The sequence below is a fragment of the Trichosurus vulpecula genome, chromosome 8 (assembly GCF_011100635.1).
Source record: "Trichosurus vulpecula isolate mTriVul1 chromosome 8, mTriVul1.pri, whole genome shotgun sequence".
NCBI lineage: Eukaryota > Metazoa > Chordata > Mammalia > Diprotodontia > Phalangeridae > Trichosurus > Trichosurus vulpecula.
In genome coordinates, this window is record NC_050580.1 from 146,111,782 (window position 1) to 146,127,888 (window position 16,107).

The 16,107-nt window shown below is 43.4% G+C and overlaps 1 protein-coding gene across 2 annotated transcripts; it reads left to right on the forward strand.

The window, feature by feature from the left end:
* The first annotated feature begins 36 nt into the window (after positions 1 to 36).
* LOC118828172 (C2 calcium-dependent domain-containing protein 4A-like) lies at positions 37 to 15,904 on the forward strand. 2 transcript variants are annotated; one of them, XM_036734601.1, is made up of 2 exons: positions 37 to 106; positions 14,573 to 15,904. In XM_036734601.1, the coding sequence occupies exon 2, from the start codon at positions 14,621 to 14,623 to the stop codon at positions 15,794 to 15,796; it is 1,176 nt and encodes a 391-aa protein (XP_036590496.1). In that variant the 5' UTR covers positions 37 to 106; positions 14,573 to 14,620; the 3' UTR covers positions 15,797 to 15,904. The 2 variants fall into 2 exon arrangements, with proteins under 2 accessions (XP_036590496.1, XP_036590497.1); XM_036734602.1 differs by lacking the exon at positions 37 to 106 and adding an exon at positions 14,034 to 14,109.
* The last annotated feature ends 203 nt before the right edge of the window (positions 15,905 to 16,107 follow it).

The following is a 16,107-nucleotide window of genomic DNA, read 5'->3' on the forward strand; positions in this document are numbered from 1 at the left end:
GAGTGGGTGAGAGCCCCGGAGCCGAGCGCGGGTCTCCAGAGGCGGCTGCAGCGGCCCGGCGACGATCAGAGGATGAAAGAGAAAGGCGGTGTCTGCCGGCTGCGAGGTGAGGATCTTCCCCCGCCCCCTCTTTCTCCCCACCCTTGGAGCTCCGGCGCGCGTGACCGGAACGTGCGCGCACGCGCGCTGCTCCGCCGTCTCCTCGCGCTCGCGCTCGCGCTCGGGCCGGCTGCTCCAGACTAGGACTGCCCTGTCTGGGCGGCGGCCACGGGGAGCACCCCGAGCGGTTCTGCCGGCGAGGAAAGGCAGCAAACTGCGCTAAGGGTGACGGAGTCTGCGGGCCGCGCCCACTTCTCCGGACCACACCTGCTCTGCTGTCCAGATGTTCTTTTTTAGTACCTAACCAGGTAGTTCCGGTCCAGTCTCTCCCATTTCAAAAAGACCCTAGCCCCGGGAATTCAGCTGAAGCTGCCCTTATCCCTCCCCCTTAATAGAGAGGGAGCAGAAACTAACCCGGAAATATTCAGAAAAAGGAAAGAAACCTGTCGTTAAAGAGCCCGGGGGCTCCTGCCTCCCAGACTCCTCCACGCACGGAAACTCACCCGAGGACCAACTTTTACTTTAGTCCTTGCTCGAGCCACCCGTAAGCCGCTGGTCAGGTGACAGAGTCACTTTATGGGGCTGCAAGCATAGCCTGCGGGTTCACTGTGTTTTCAGTCTATCGGATCAGTTCCAAACTTTTAAAAGGGAAATACAGCATAGAGTGAAAAGCAGTGGTATAGAATAAAAGAAGGCAGAATAGGATTCGAAAACGAATTCTGATGAAAAATTATTTTGCTTCCTGGTTCTGCTCCTGACCAGCCCCGGCCTTAATGAAGTCCATTTCTTGATTGTTCCAATAAAGCATATAGAAGAGGAGGAGGAGGTGAGACTAGGGCGTACTACTGTCCTTCCTTCTTAAACCTGTGTTATGGAGTAATTACATTATTTTCCAAGCAGTGTCCAAAACTTCAAGATGCCTCTAACCCAATGGGGGGGAGCGGAGAAGAGGGAAGGGAGGGAGGAATATTGGCCATTCAAAAATTGGATAATAGATTTGGAAGTTGAAGGGACCTAGTTTAAGGATCTAGTTTAAGCCCCATCTACAGATGAGAAGTTAAGTGATTCCCACACTTATCAAGAAATTTACCTTTTTAGTTGGAGAATGGAAAAATAAATAAACCCTCTCCCAGAGACTCTCTTTGAAGAGAATTATTTAGCTAATACTTTATCAATAGTGAAGGAAAGTGTTAAGAATCTGTGCATGCATGGTGGAGCAGTATGTCTGAAAGACTAACAATAAGCAATCCACAAATATTTATGCAGAGCACTATGCTAGCTGTCTCTAGGCCATAAAGAATTATATGGTATACACAGTCCCTGCCTTTAAAGAGCTTCTTATAATCTTAACTGATCAGATAAAGTGTAGAAAAGTTAAATAAGCAAGGAAAAATATAATTATGTAAGATTACATAAGAGATGTAACAGTACAATATGAGATTCATTGCCAAATAAGTGATATAAATACAGAAATGGGAGTATTCACCAGGGCGTAATCTGGATAGGCTGGATCTAAAAGGTGGACAGAGGTATTGCGTGCCAAGATAATGTCTTGCATTTTGAAATAGTTATATATTTCTGAACCGTCCCCTTCCTACCTTTCCTGTCTTCTTAGACCTCACTCCCCCTCCTAGTAGTACTTTGTGATCCAATGACACTGGCCTTTACACATCACTCCATTTCTTGACTCCTGCATTTTTTCTGACTGTCCCCCATGCCTGGAGTTGTTGCCCTCCTCCTTATCTCTGCCTCCTGGTTTCCCTGGTTTCCTTCACATGGAAGCTAAAATCTCACCTTCTGCCTGAAGCCTTTCCCAATTTCCCTTAATAAGATTATCTCTGATCTATCCTGTTTATGTCATTACATAGTTGTTGGCATGTTGCCTCCCTCATAAGACTGTGAGCTACTTGAGAGCAGGGACAGATTTTTGTCTTTCTTTGTATCCCTAGTACTAACATTCCATGGCAAATAATAAAATCCATCTTGACTTGCTTGCATACATACTAGCAAATTTAATTCTTCCATTGATGCTTTACCAAGGCATGGAGGTTCTTTCAAGCTTTTCAATCAATCAACAAATAAGCATTTATTAAGTACCAACTATGTGCCAGGCACTGTGAAGAGTCCTGGAGATACAAAAAAAAAAAGTAATGGACAGTCTCTGTCCTCAAGGAACTTGTAATCTTAATCGGGGAGACAACAAACAAATATGTTTACTCAAACTATATACAGGATAAATAGGAAATAGGGAAGGCACTAGAATTAAAAGGGGTTGGGAAAGGCTTTCTGTAAAAGATGGGATTTTAGTTGGATTTAAAGGAAGCCAGAGAGGTCAGGATTTGGAATAGAGGAGAGAGAGCATTCCAGGCATCAGGTAAAGCCAGAGTAAATGCCCATAGTCAAGAGATGGAGTGTCTTGTTCATGAAACATCTAGGAGGCCACTGTCACTGGATCAAAGAGTATGTATTGGGGAGTAAGATGTAAGAAGACTGGAAAGGTAGCAGGGGACTAGGTTATAAAGGGTTTTGAATGCCAAACAGAGCATTTTATGTTTGATTCTGGAGCCAATAGGAAGCCACTGGAGCTTATCGAGTAGGGAAATGACATTACAGGACCTGTGCTTTAGGAAATATACTTGATAGGGAGAATGGATTGGAGTAGAAAAAGACTTGAGTCAGGCAGACCCACCAGCAGGCTATTGCAGTAATCCAGGCATGAAGTAATAAGGGCCTGCCCTAGAGTTGAGGCAGTGTCCAAAGAGAAAGGAGGATGTATTCAAGACAGTTGCAAAGGAATCGCCAGACCTTGGCAACATCTTGGACTTAGTGGGTAAGACAGTGAGGAGTCCAAGAAGACTCCTAGGTTGTGTGCCTGAGGGACTAGGAGGATATTTTCCTCTATAGTAATAGAGAAGGAGGAGAAGGAGAGAAAGTTTGGGGGGGGGGGGAAGATAACCAGTTCTGTTTTAGACATATCAAGTTTAAGATCTCTACTGAACGACCAGTTTGAGATGTCCAAAAGGCAGTTGGAGACCCAAGATGGGATGTCAGCAGAGAGTTTGGGCCAGGATAGGTAAATACGAGAATCATCAGCATAGACATGGTAATTAAATCCATGGGAGTAGATGAGACCACCAAGTAAAGTAGTATATAGAGAAAAGAGAAGATAGCCTAGGACAGAAGCCTGAGGGACACCTACGGTTACAGAGTGTGATGTGAAAGAAGATCCAGCAAAAGAATCAGAGAAGGAGTGGTCGGATAGATAGGAGGAGAACTGGGAGAGAGTGATGACCCAGAAACCTAGAGAGAAGAGAGTATCTGGCAGATCTCATAACCAACATCCATTGAACCAACTCCATTAGAAAAGGGGCCAGCCAACCTCACCAGCTGCCAACCCAACTGTGACACAGAGTAAGCAAGCCAACCTAGCTGAAGAAGCAGAGTAAGGTACTTTGAGGGAGAGGCAGAAGGCAGCATGTGCCAAGCAAGTCAAACCACTCCCACTATCTTGACCGCCATCTCCTCTCAGTTCCTAATGGAGGCAGCCAAGGACCCTGAACCCAAGACTCTTGGGAATAGCAATGCATTCAGCCCAGTTCTCTCGGCCATCATCTTGGGAAGAAAGCAGTTTGCCAGGTGCTCCTGCAGGTGCTACAGCCATAGCTACCAAAAACTCAGAAAAGAAAGTTCTTGTCACTAAAGTCTTCAGTATAGTTAAATGGTTCAACCTGGGAAACTTATGTCATTTTATCAATGGAAATGACATTTAAAAAGAGACATTAACATCTGCTTTGTTGATGCATCCTAATGACCACAGGATGTTTCCATCTGACTTAAAGCCAAAACCTTCCATATATGTTATATCTCCCATTAGAATGTGAGCTCCTTGAGAGCAGGGACTGTCTTTCATTTCTGTTCATACTCCCAGGACAAAGCAAAGAGCCTTGCGTGTCATAAGCACTTAATAAGGGTTTCATTCAGATCTTACCTGCCTAGCAAGGCTTCATCAGATATGGACACGATGACAACCTGTATGTGTCTCTTACCTAAGGACCAGCCCAGCTAAGTGTAGAAGGGTTCATCACCAGGAAGGCTGCAGAGTAATGAAATTTCACCACCTTCAACTCTCAATGACACTACTAAGGCATGGAGGGATTGCTCAGATCCTTGAGGTATAACAAGCAGTTACCTCAACTCTTAGAGGTAGACAGGTAGATGTCATCTTATAGGGGCTGACTTGAGACATAGAGAGAGGTTAAATGACCTATCCAGGGTTACATAGCCAGTAGAAGGCAATGTGGCCCAGTGGATTAAGCCTAAAATTCTTGGAGTCTCTGATTCGATAACTATGTGACCATGGGCAAATCATAACCTCCGTGAGTCTCAGTTTTCTCATTCACAAAGTGAAGAAAATTACATACATGTAGTACATTTCCAATCTTAAAGTACTATATAAATACCAGTTTATTCTTATTATTGTTGGTGACAAAGGTAGGAGTTACACAGAAGGTCTTCTAATGCTCATCTGGTGTTTTATGTACCCATTTGCTTCCATTAACACTTACTCAGGTCCCTGATTAAACCCACTTTCAAGAACTACACAGTTGGATTTGCTATGGGACTCTAGAGTTCCCACACATATATATTCATTCCTGTACACAGGGCTTATTTCAAAAGGCTAGTGTGAAGATGGAAAATCCAAATTTGCATAATTGGACTCAAATAAAATTAACTATGGTCAGTGATCTCATAGCATAAAAACCTTTACACAGAAATACTTTGTATATTCCAGACTCTTGAACCACAGTGTCATAACAACTCACTTGTACTCCTCAAAGAACATCCGTGTCTTCTCCAAGAAGCCTTTTCCATTCCTCCTTAGTCTTTGTGCCTGCCCTCTGAAACCCACCCCAATTTGTCCTATCTATATTTCTTCCCCATTAGACTGCAGAGCAAGAACTGTTTGGTTTTTGCCTTTCTTTGTATCCTCAGCACTTAATACAGTGCCTGGCACATATTAGGTGCTTAATAAATACTGACTGAGCTAGAATGATCTCTGAGACTCCTTCAAGCTCTAAAGCCAATGTTGTTGTGATTCTTACGATCCTAAACAGCAACTAACAACATTGTTATCCCAAGCATTAACTGAGTACCCATTGCTGTGAATACATCATACAAAAAGGAACTTGATTAACACAAATTAAATTAATTTCAATTAGCCAAAGAAAAAAATATTCATATCCATCCTGGAAAAGTTTTCAGAGATGGGAAATGTATAAGATATAAGAGTAACAATGGGTTGAAGAAGAAAATAAACATTCTTGTTTATGTCAAAATCTAAAGGTAGATAGCCAGTAGCTTTTTAATCATAATTTTTCTTTGTCCCTCCCTCTATTTCCCTTTTGTGGAGTGGAGAACATATAATAAGAAGTTAAGAGGCAGAGAAAAAGGAATATTAAGAATAAAGGCGGGGGGGGGGGGGCAGAGCCAAGATGGCGGCTGGAAAGCAGGGACTAGTGTGAGCTCCCGGCCGAGTCCCTCCAAAAACCTATAAAAAATGGCTCTGAACCAATTCTAGAACGGCAGAACCCACAGAACAGCAGAGAGAAGCAGGGCTCCAGCCCAGGACAGCCTGGATGATCTCTGGGTGAGGTCTATCCTGTGCGGAGCTGGGAGCAGAGCAGAGCTGAACGGAGCAGAGCCCAGCATGAGCGGCGCGGACCAACCAGACCAGGAGCCGGGCGGAGTGTGCCCTAGCACCCTGAATCAGTGAGCTGCAGCAGTTACCAGATTTCTCAACCCACAAACACCAAAGACAACAGAGAAGGTTAGTGGGAAAAGCTGTGAGAGTGGAAGGAGTTCGCGGTGCGGCTATCGCTCCGGGGGCAGCGGAGGTGGAGCAGCTACAGAACTACAGCTGCAGTTGCTTCCGGCCCCAGGCCCACCTGGTGGGAGGAATTAAGTGGCGGATCAGAGCAAGAGTGAAGAGCCTGCTGAAGATCTAAGTCCATTCTGGGTTGGGGGTTCTTGGGGAAGGAGGAGTGCTGGTGTGGCAGAGCTGGCGCATCCCCCCAAGCTTGGAACATAGAACTCTTTAGTCTACAAGCAGTCATACCCCACTGAAAAACTCAAGGGTCAAGTTGGTTGGGAATATGGCCAGGCAGCGCAATCACACCCAGATTCAGTCTCAGACTTTGGAATCTTACTTTGGTGACAAAGAAGACCAAAACATACAGCCAGAAGAAGTCAACAAAGTCAAAGAGCCTGCAACAAAAGCCTGCAAGAAAAACATGAACTGGTCTCAGGCCATGGAAGAGCTCAAAAAGGATTTGGAAAAGCAAGTTAGAGAAGTAGAGGAAAAATTCGGAAGAGAAATGAGAAGGATGCGAGAAAACCATGAAAAACAAGTCAATGACTTGCTAAAGGACACCCCCCAAAAAATGCTGAAAAATACACTGAAGAAAACAACACCTTAAGAAATAGACTAACTCAAATGGCAAAAGAGCTCCAAAAAGCCAATGAGGAGAAGAATACCTTGAAAGGCAAAATTAGCCAAATGGAAAAGGAGGTCCAAAAGACCACTGAAGAAAATACTACCTTAAAAATGAGACTGGAGCAAGTGGAAGCTAGTGACTTTATGAGAAATCAAGATATTATCAAACATAACTAAAGGAATGAAAAAATGGAAGACAATGTAAAATATCTCATTGGAAAAACCACTGACCTGGAAAATAGATCCAGGAGAGATAATTTAAAAATTATTGGACTCCCTGAAAGCCATGATCAAAAAAAGAGCCTAGATATCATCTTTCAAGAAATTATCAAGGAGAACTGCCCTGATATTCTGGAGCCACAGGGCAAAATAGAAATTGAAAGAATCCACTGATCACCTCCTCAAATAGATCCCAAAAAGAAATCTCCTAGGAATATTGTCGCCAAATTCCAGAGCTCCCAGATCAAGGAGAAAGTACTGCAAGCAGCCAGAAAGAAACAATTTGAGTATTGTGGAAACATCATCAGAATAACCTAAGATCTAGCAGCTTCTACATTAAGAGATCGAAGGGCTTGGAATATGATATTCTGGAGGTCAATGGAGCTAGGATTAAAACCAAGAATCACCTACCCAGCAAAACTGAGTATCATGCTCCAAGGCAAAATATGGACTTTCAATAAAATAGAGGACTTTCAAGCTTTCTCAGTGAAAAGACCAGAGCTGAATAGAAAATTTGACTTTCAAACACAAGAATCAAGAGAAGCATGAAAAGGTAATCAAGAAAAAGAAATTGCAAGGGACTTACTAAAGTTGAACTGTTTTGTTTACATTCCTACATGAAAAGATGATGTGTATGATTCATGAGACCTCAGTATTAGGGTAGCTGAAGGGAATATTCATATATATATATATATGTGTGTGTGTATATATATATACATACATACACACATACTCAATTGGGTAACTTACCCCACAGGAAAAAAGGAGGAAGAAGAAGATAAAAAAGGGGGGATGATAGAAGGGAGGGGAGATGGGGGTGGAGGTAATCAAAAACAAACACTTTTGAAAGGGGACAGGGTCAAGGGAGAAAATTCAATAAAGGGGGATTAGGAAGAAGCAAAATATAGTGAGTCTTTCACAACATGAGTATTGTGGAAGGGTTATACATAATGATATTCATGTTGCCTATGTTGAATTGCTTGATTTCTTAGGGAGGGTGGGTGGGAAGGGAAGAGGGGAGAGAATTTGGAACAAAGTTTTGAAAACAAAAAAAAAAGTTTTTGCATGCAACTAGAAAATAAGATACACAGGTGATGGGGCATAGAAACTTATCTTGCCGTACAAGAAAGGAAGGGAAAAGGGGATAGGAGGGGAGTGGGCTGACAGAAGGGAGGGCTGACTGGGGAACAGGGCAACCAGAATATACGCCATCTTGGAGTGGGGGGTAGGGTAGAAATGGGGAGAAAATTTTTAATTCAAACTCTTGTGAAAATCAATGCTGAAAACTAAATATATTAAATAAAAAAATGAAAAAAAATGAGATTTGCCCATGTAAAGTACTTTACACACCTTTTGTAAATAGTAGCTACTTTTATAGTTACTGTGATTTATTGTGTCTTAGTCATAGTCCTAATAAATGCATTTATGTATACTTTGTATACATTTATATGTAAAAAAAAAAGAATAAAGAGCATGATGACAGTATAGAGAAAATGTTAAAACAGGAATTTTAAAAGTAGGATAGATGATAAAGAAGAGAGGTAGAAAGTAGAGTTAGAAGAGAGAAGTCAACATATGGGAAGGATAAGGGGGAAAAGCAGATATAGTAACATTTTTGTAGCCACAATTTCTTATCTTCATATTATTCATTCATTCAACAGACATTTATTATATACAAACAGACCACTAGACTAATGTCTAACCCATATTATCCAGCTTTCAAACATTCACTTCAAAAATCACCAGCAGCCTAATGGTCTGTCATCTGTTGATGCTTTTTTCATGGAACTGTTTTCCAGCACCATAACTGAATGTTCCCATAGCTCCGTCTGTGAGCTACAGAGGTGACAGCAGTCTTCCTTGGAGTACATGTGGCTCCTGCCTTTGCACGTGGCTTAGCCCAAGCTCCCCTGCTCGTGGCTGAGGAGTATAGCATGGGGTTATGGAGAGTCACAAGGTATTGCGACCATACACACACCAGGAAACAAGCATCTATACTTGCTGCCATCTGCAGATCTCCTGTGTAGATATTATCTAATATATTACTTTAGAAGATTAATTGTTAATAAAAACAAGTGACTTTGCTTAGTCAGAAGGAGAAACATTTTCATGATTTTGTGCTTGAAAACAACTAATCCCTGAAACATTAAATCTAAAAATGTGACTTTAATCATTAACCAATATTTCCTTTTTTAATACTTTCAGAATCTTAGTGTTGTTCTGTCCTACCACAATTACCTCTCATTCTCTGTTCTTTCCTATTCCCTCCAGTAGCCCTAACCCTAATCTCTCTCTCTCTCTCCCTCTCTCTCTCTCTCTCCCTCTCCCTCTCTCTCTCTCTCTCGCACCAACTTCCTATCAAAAAAATGATACAAACCACATATCCTAGGCACAAACTTGGTCAATACAAGTCCAGTGGATCAAAGAATTTGTTCTGAGAATGAAGAGGTACAGTTTTAGTACTTCCAACAGAGATAAAGGAAGGAATTAAACATTTATATAGTACCTACTGTGTGTCAGGCACCACGCTGAGAGCTTTTTACAAAGATCTCCTCTGATCCTTAAAACAATTCTACAAGCTAAGTGCTATTGTTATCCCCATTTTGCAGCTGGAAAAATTAAGGCTAAGTTAATACAGGTTACATAACTACATAAATGTCTAAGCCCAGATGTGAATTTAGGTCTTCCTGACTCGAGGCCCAGCACAATATCCATTGCATCTGCTAGCTGCCTCAAATAAGAATGGTGTGAAAACTAAGAAAATATAGGTCAGGAGATAGAGGAATCCCCTATACTAAAATGTGTGATGTCCTCCACACGAGGGTCTCCTCATTCCTGCCTCTCCCTAGTAGAAGTGTTGAAGAAAGAAAATATATTTTGGAGTTGGGAGACCTGGATTTGAATCCCAGTTAAGCTACTTGTGAACTGTTTGACCTTGGGCAAGTCCTTCAGTTTCATCCATAAAATGAAGGGTTTGGACTAAATTATCTCTAAGATCTCTTTTGGCTCTAAAACCTACTATTCTATCAAGCGGTCTATAAAATTTGGTTCCATTGCCAGTTTCATTATGTGATTCACGAGATGATTTATAAATTGCAAATTGCTGTATAAATGTGAGCTATTGCTGCTAATTTCGTGAGACACCTTGGTGTAGGTAGAAGGAAATAAACATTTTTTAAGCACCTACTACATGCCAGGTACTGTACTAACCACTTTATATTACTTCATTTGGTAGATGCTATTATCATCCCCATTTTACAAATAAGGAAACTGAGGCAGGCAGAAGTTAAGTGACTTGCCCAGGGTCACACAGCTTATAAATGTCTGAGGCCAGGTTTGAACTCAGATCTTGATTACAAGGTATTCACTTCATCCACTCTTACCACCTAGCTGCCTCCAAACAAATATGGTAGAAAGATGACTCCAGTGAGAACCAGAAGATATGATTTATGATACTGACCACAAGCTAGCTGTGAATTTAAGCAAAGCAAAGCTCTTTATCCCTCTGGACCTAAGATTCTCCATCTATAAAACAAGAGGATTAGCCTACATCTCCATCCTTCCTTTCCTCCTTTTTTTTTTTTCCTTTTTTCTGGCTCTAAAAGTATGTGTGTTTCTAATGCTTGAACAGAAAATGAAATAGTAGCATTTTTAATATAAAATTCTTCTTATAAAATAATTGTAACATATCTGAAGCTATTATAATTAATTCATTGTTCTTTTGAGTAGGTGTTAAAATATTTCTTGAGCATCCTGTATATAACATATATAACACAATCTAGGCAGGTAGTAGGCATTCAATTTATACTTGTTAACTAACTGGTTCCTATGATCTTATGACAGAGAGAGGCAAAAAAGGTTGCCCACTGCCATTACCATAAATCTATCCTTCCAGGCTTAGTTTTTTCTTTTTTTAAAATATAATGCCATAAACTTGTCTAGCCAAAATTACATTAGCCCACATAAGTATTAATTTATCTTGATCCAATTTTCCACTGTTATTTTAAATGCTAACAAGCGATATAAAGCATATCCCAGCATAATCACTAAAATGGATTATGTTCATTATCCATTTTATGTGCTGCACTATCTAAGTACTGCTCTGGTATTCCTGTATCCCCACGATCTGTAATTTCACTAATATGAATATTCCTTCCAGTGACACACGTCTACCCCCATCCCTACCTTCCCATCCTCTGAAACCCTCAACCATGTCCTACTGAAAACATCAGAGGTGGTCCGTGGGCTCATTCCCCTCATTCTTTTGACATGGTACAGAGACTAACAGAGCATGTGGGCTGTCCAACAGTTATTTCTTGCTTTCACTATGTGACCAATCCATCTTTTTTGTCTAATTCTACATTTCTCAGATAACATCATTTATACCACTTCTATATAATTCCTAATTTATAATGGGTTACAGCCTGCTCATGCCCATCATGCATTCCTTTATTGCCCTTTGGGGGATCCATAGTTTCTTCTCTTCAGAGATTTCAGAGTATCCCAGAACTCTCAGCCATACAACATTGTCAGAAAAATATGTATATAAAAAAGCAGGCTTTTGTTTCAGTGACATTGAAAGAACTTTGCAATTTCTCAATAGCAATTCAGTCCACTCTCCTCCTATTGTTCAATTCTGGGCCCAGTTCATTATCCACTTGGTATCCGTCCAGAATATTTGTACTCATGAATAATCTCAGTGAGTTTTCCATCCAACTGTATTGTATCATTTTACCAAACTCTTATGAGTGATCATGGATTTCAGTTAGGAGGTTCTTCAGTGTTCTGGAGCTTGATTCAGTCAGCATGCCATCATGCACAATGAACATTTGGAGGATTTTACCACACAAAAGCATCTTCCTTAATGTGGATTTTCCAAATCAAAGCTTAAGGACTCTAAATGTTCACCAAAAGCATTTGCCACTGTCATGGAAGATGTCTAGCACTACACTGGTATCCATGAACTATTTTTTTGATTGAGAATTGTCTACGGCATTGACCTATTTGTTTATTCATTTATTTTGTTTTTCTACCTCTTTCACTGCATTGAAGGGCTTCTAATTTTTTTTCTGTTATCAAACATTTTTTTCTCCCCTCATTAGGGAAAAAGAAAAAGAAATGCCAAATACTTGTAGCAAATGAGTAAGATCAAGCAAAACAAATCCCCACGTTGGCCATATCCAAAAATGTGTCTCATTTTTATATTAGCCCATATCCAGGTATTATTAAAATGATAAAGGCTCTAGGACATTGGTTAGATATCTGTGTTGAACTAATGGAAAGAGAAAGACTAGAATCACATAAGATGAGAAGGGCTCATGTTCTGCACCAGTGAAGGGAGCACTCATACACAATGAGATCACAGATCCATGGTAGCACCAGTTGAGATCCTCATCACTTCTTACCTAGGCTGCTGTAACAACTTCCTAATTGTTCTCCTGGCTTCCAGTCTGTCTCTTCTCCAATTCATTTTGCATACAGGTGCTAAAATCGTCTTCCACATGTCTGACCATAGCACACCTCTGTTCAAGATCAGTTATTGGCTCCCGTTGCCTGCAGCATTAAATACAATCTCTAGCCTGGCAACTAAGGCTTTTCATATCTGGCTTCCACCTACCTTTCTAGCTTAATTTCACATTACTCCCATTTATCGACAGTGTTCCAGCCAACCTGGATTACCAGGTGTTTCTCAAACTTGATATTCCATCCCCTACCCCATGCATTAACACAAGTCATTACTAATGCATGGAAAGTACTCCTTCATTTCCAGCCTTCAGAAACCTTGTCTGCCTTCAAGACTCTGCTTAGGTACTACCACCTCCATGAAGTGGTGCCTCTCCCTTATCTCTTTAGTCGTCAGTGCTTTCTCCTTCCTAAGAGATTGCTAAATTTAGACTTAGATACAATATCCTAGCTCCACCACTTAATACTTGAATGACCTTAGGCAAGTCAGTTAAATTCTCTAGGCCTCAGTTTCCATAAGGACAATGGACCAGATTTCCTCTATGGGTCCTTCTAGTTCTAAATCTTTGCTTCTGTGTCCTGGTGGCTGCAAAGAGGCTTCTGGCTTCTCATCTAGAAGAGCATAAATACTTCAGGAGTTCTTCACAGCTGTCTATGATTATTCCTATGTGAATCTCTACTCACACCAAAAGACTGTGCTTCAGGTCAGAAGAGACTCAGTTTTGAATTGCAACTGAACTGAAAACTCTGCGACTCTGAACATGTAATTTAACTTTTCAGTTTTCTTATACATATGATGAGGGTTAAAAATACTTGCACTGCCCCTTTTGAAAATGGCCAAAGTTGCTTCCTTCTAATTGGATGTGACTTGGAAAGAATATTAATCTAATTTATGCTAAAGTGTCCCCCGATACCAGACTTAATATGTTGCCCCCTCCCAAGATTTCTGGATTTTAACATTCTGTAAGCAATAGCAAGCACCAATAGAAATATGAATTATTTTTATTATTTACTTGAGAGACTTAGTTGGTAAACCTATTGATGTAATCTGAAAAGTATTCCTTCCCTCAGATTATGTGCAACTCCCTTTGACATCTGACTTTTCTTTGGGGTTAAAGAATGTTAAAATCCAGGAATCCTCGGAGGGGGCAACACATTTAGCCTCGTATCAGGGGACACCTTCCAATAAATTAGATTAATATTCTCTACAAATCACATCCAAATAGGAGAAAGCCATTGGCCATTTTCAAAAGTGGCAGACAGTGAGATCCTGGATCACATGACAGCTTTAGATTTCCATGAATAAGTAAGAAAGGTTGCTGAAGGTCAGAAAGAGGAGGGGGCGAAGAGTGTTAAAGACAAAAGCCACAATTCCACATAAAGGCAGCCTTAGGTTTGTGTTGGCCGGATGAAGGAAAGGGGAAGGAAATGACCGGGCAGAGAAAGTGATAAAGAAAAGAGACGGGCGGGGGGAGGGGGGGAGGAAGAGGGGATCTTATGCGGTTTCTAGACATGGCTTAGAAATAGGGTTTCCTGAAGTTCTTCAACACCTTCTGCCATGTGGCATGGCAAAAAGAAGGGGGAGGGGTGGGACCACGTGTATGCATCTGGTTACACAACTGGCGAAATACACCGAGGGGCGGGGCTTATCTCCAAAGCTCCGTGGCTTCAGATTGGCTGGACATTTGCCGTAGCCCCTATAAAGCTGCCGATAATTGTTCCGCCGCTGCTGCTGATTTCTAACAACATTTGAGCAGACCTATGTCAAGGCAGACACCACTACAAGCAGCCATAACCCGCAACCGTGGAAACTCAGAGTAATCAGTGAATTCTAGGTAGGTACGGAGGGGTCACGTCTATTTGCTTGATAATCAGGGACTGGAAGGAAGACCAGTTTCTTGGCTAGGATCTTTGGGTTACTTGTCCCCTTCCCTCTTTCAAGGAAAATATGCAATAATCTGGGAATTCACGAAATGATTGCACAAACTACTTATGGGAGGCAGCGCGGAAAAAACGGGCCAAAATTTAGACATTCTACGATTACGGGTTTTAGGGATGTAAATTCTATTGGAGTGGGGGAGGGGGGGACGAAGATGGAGAGAGTAAGAAAGAAAGGAAAGATTTTTCAATCCACTTGAAGCAAGTTGAAATATCAGAACGTGCACTTGGGCTTCGATGTCGTTTACCAAGTCTTGGGGAGGCCAGGCGTGGGAGGGAGAGGTTAGCGTTTCAAAACAAACAAACAAAAAAAACAAAATTACTGTCCCCTGATCGACGTGTCTCCTTGTGTGTTCTTAGGTAGATTAGCCTGATCCAAGAAACTTCCTCACGCACGCCGCCACTCAAATGTGGTGCCTGGAGCGGCTCCTACGGGTGCGGACACGCCCAGCGGCCACCTGTGCATTTACCAATGTTCTCACCCCGGACAGCATCCCAGAGTTCTGCATCCCGCCCAGGCTCCTGCCTAATCCTTCCCCAGCCCCTACCCGAGATCCTTGGCAGGAGGAGGAGCTGCGGCCAGCCCTGGTAGGAGCCAGGGAGGACCCGGACCTCACCGACTGGGACCCGCGCTCGCAGGCTGCCCTCTCGCTGCTCCACCTGCCGCGCCGGCCGACCTCGTACGGCTTCTGCGCCTTGCTGGAGAGCCCGAATACCCGCCGCAAGGAATCCCTTTTCCTTGGGGGCTCTGCAGCCGCGGCCGCCCTTCTCCTGCAATCCCCGTCCGGTCCGCTACTGCGGCCTCGGGCTTACACCTACTGCGGCAGCGGCAGTACTTGTAACCCACGAGGGCAGAGAGGCGCCCCAGACAGCCCAGACACAGCCTCCTGCTCTTCCTCCTCTTCCTCCGCCAGCTCGTCCCCCTGCGTTTCCCAGCGCTCACAGGACGGCCCCGCCCTGCGCTCCCGGAGCCTTCCGCGCTCCTGCCGGCTCCTCCTCCGGGCCCCCGACGTGCTCTTGAGCCGGGCGCTGGCTAGGGCCCGATCGGTCTCTAGCGCTGAAGATGATGACGAGGACTATGATGCCGTCCGGGACGCAGGTCGCGTCACCCTGCCAGCCACCTGCCAGCCCGGCTCTGCTCGGGCACAGGCTCCATCTCCACCCCCATCCCTGTCCCCTCTGAGCCCACAGCCCGAGCTCTTGCAAGTCGAGAGCACCGTGACCCTGGGCCGCGACGGCGGCGCCTTGCACTTGGCCGCCGAGTACTGCCCGGTGTCCCGGCGGCTGCGCATCCGCCTGCTCAGAGCCGAGGGTCTCTACAGCGGCACGGCCGAGCCGGGGGCCATCGGCTGCAGAGTCAGCTTCACCCTGGTGCCTCCGGGGAAGACGCGCAAGCAGCGCAGCGCCGTGGTCCGACGGAGCCGAAACCCAGTGTTTAACGAGGACTTCTTCTTCGACGGATTGTCAGAAGATGACCTGCGCCGCACCGCCGTGAGGGTCAAGGCCGAGAACAAGGGCCGGGGCCTGGAGCGGGACCGTTTGCTGGGCCGGGGAGAGCTGGAGCTGAGGTCCATACTGCTCTGACAGTGGCCCAGCTCCACTTCTCCTTCCTGGTGCTTTATATTAACCGGGATAGGCCCGGGCCCTGGCAGCTATTTTGTAAAAAGAAATAAAAGTGTATTTTTCTTTAAAGTATTACTCAGGTTCACGTTCTGACATCTTAACGTATGGGAGAACATTTAAGCACTCATCTATAGATGGTGACATAGTGCTTAATGCTGGACTAGGAGTCAGGAAGGTTGAATTGGAATCAAGACTCTGAGACCAAAGTGACCCTGGACAAATCACTTAATCTCTCTGAGCTTCAGTGTCTTCATCTGTAAAAATGGGTTAAT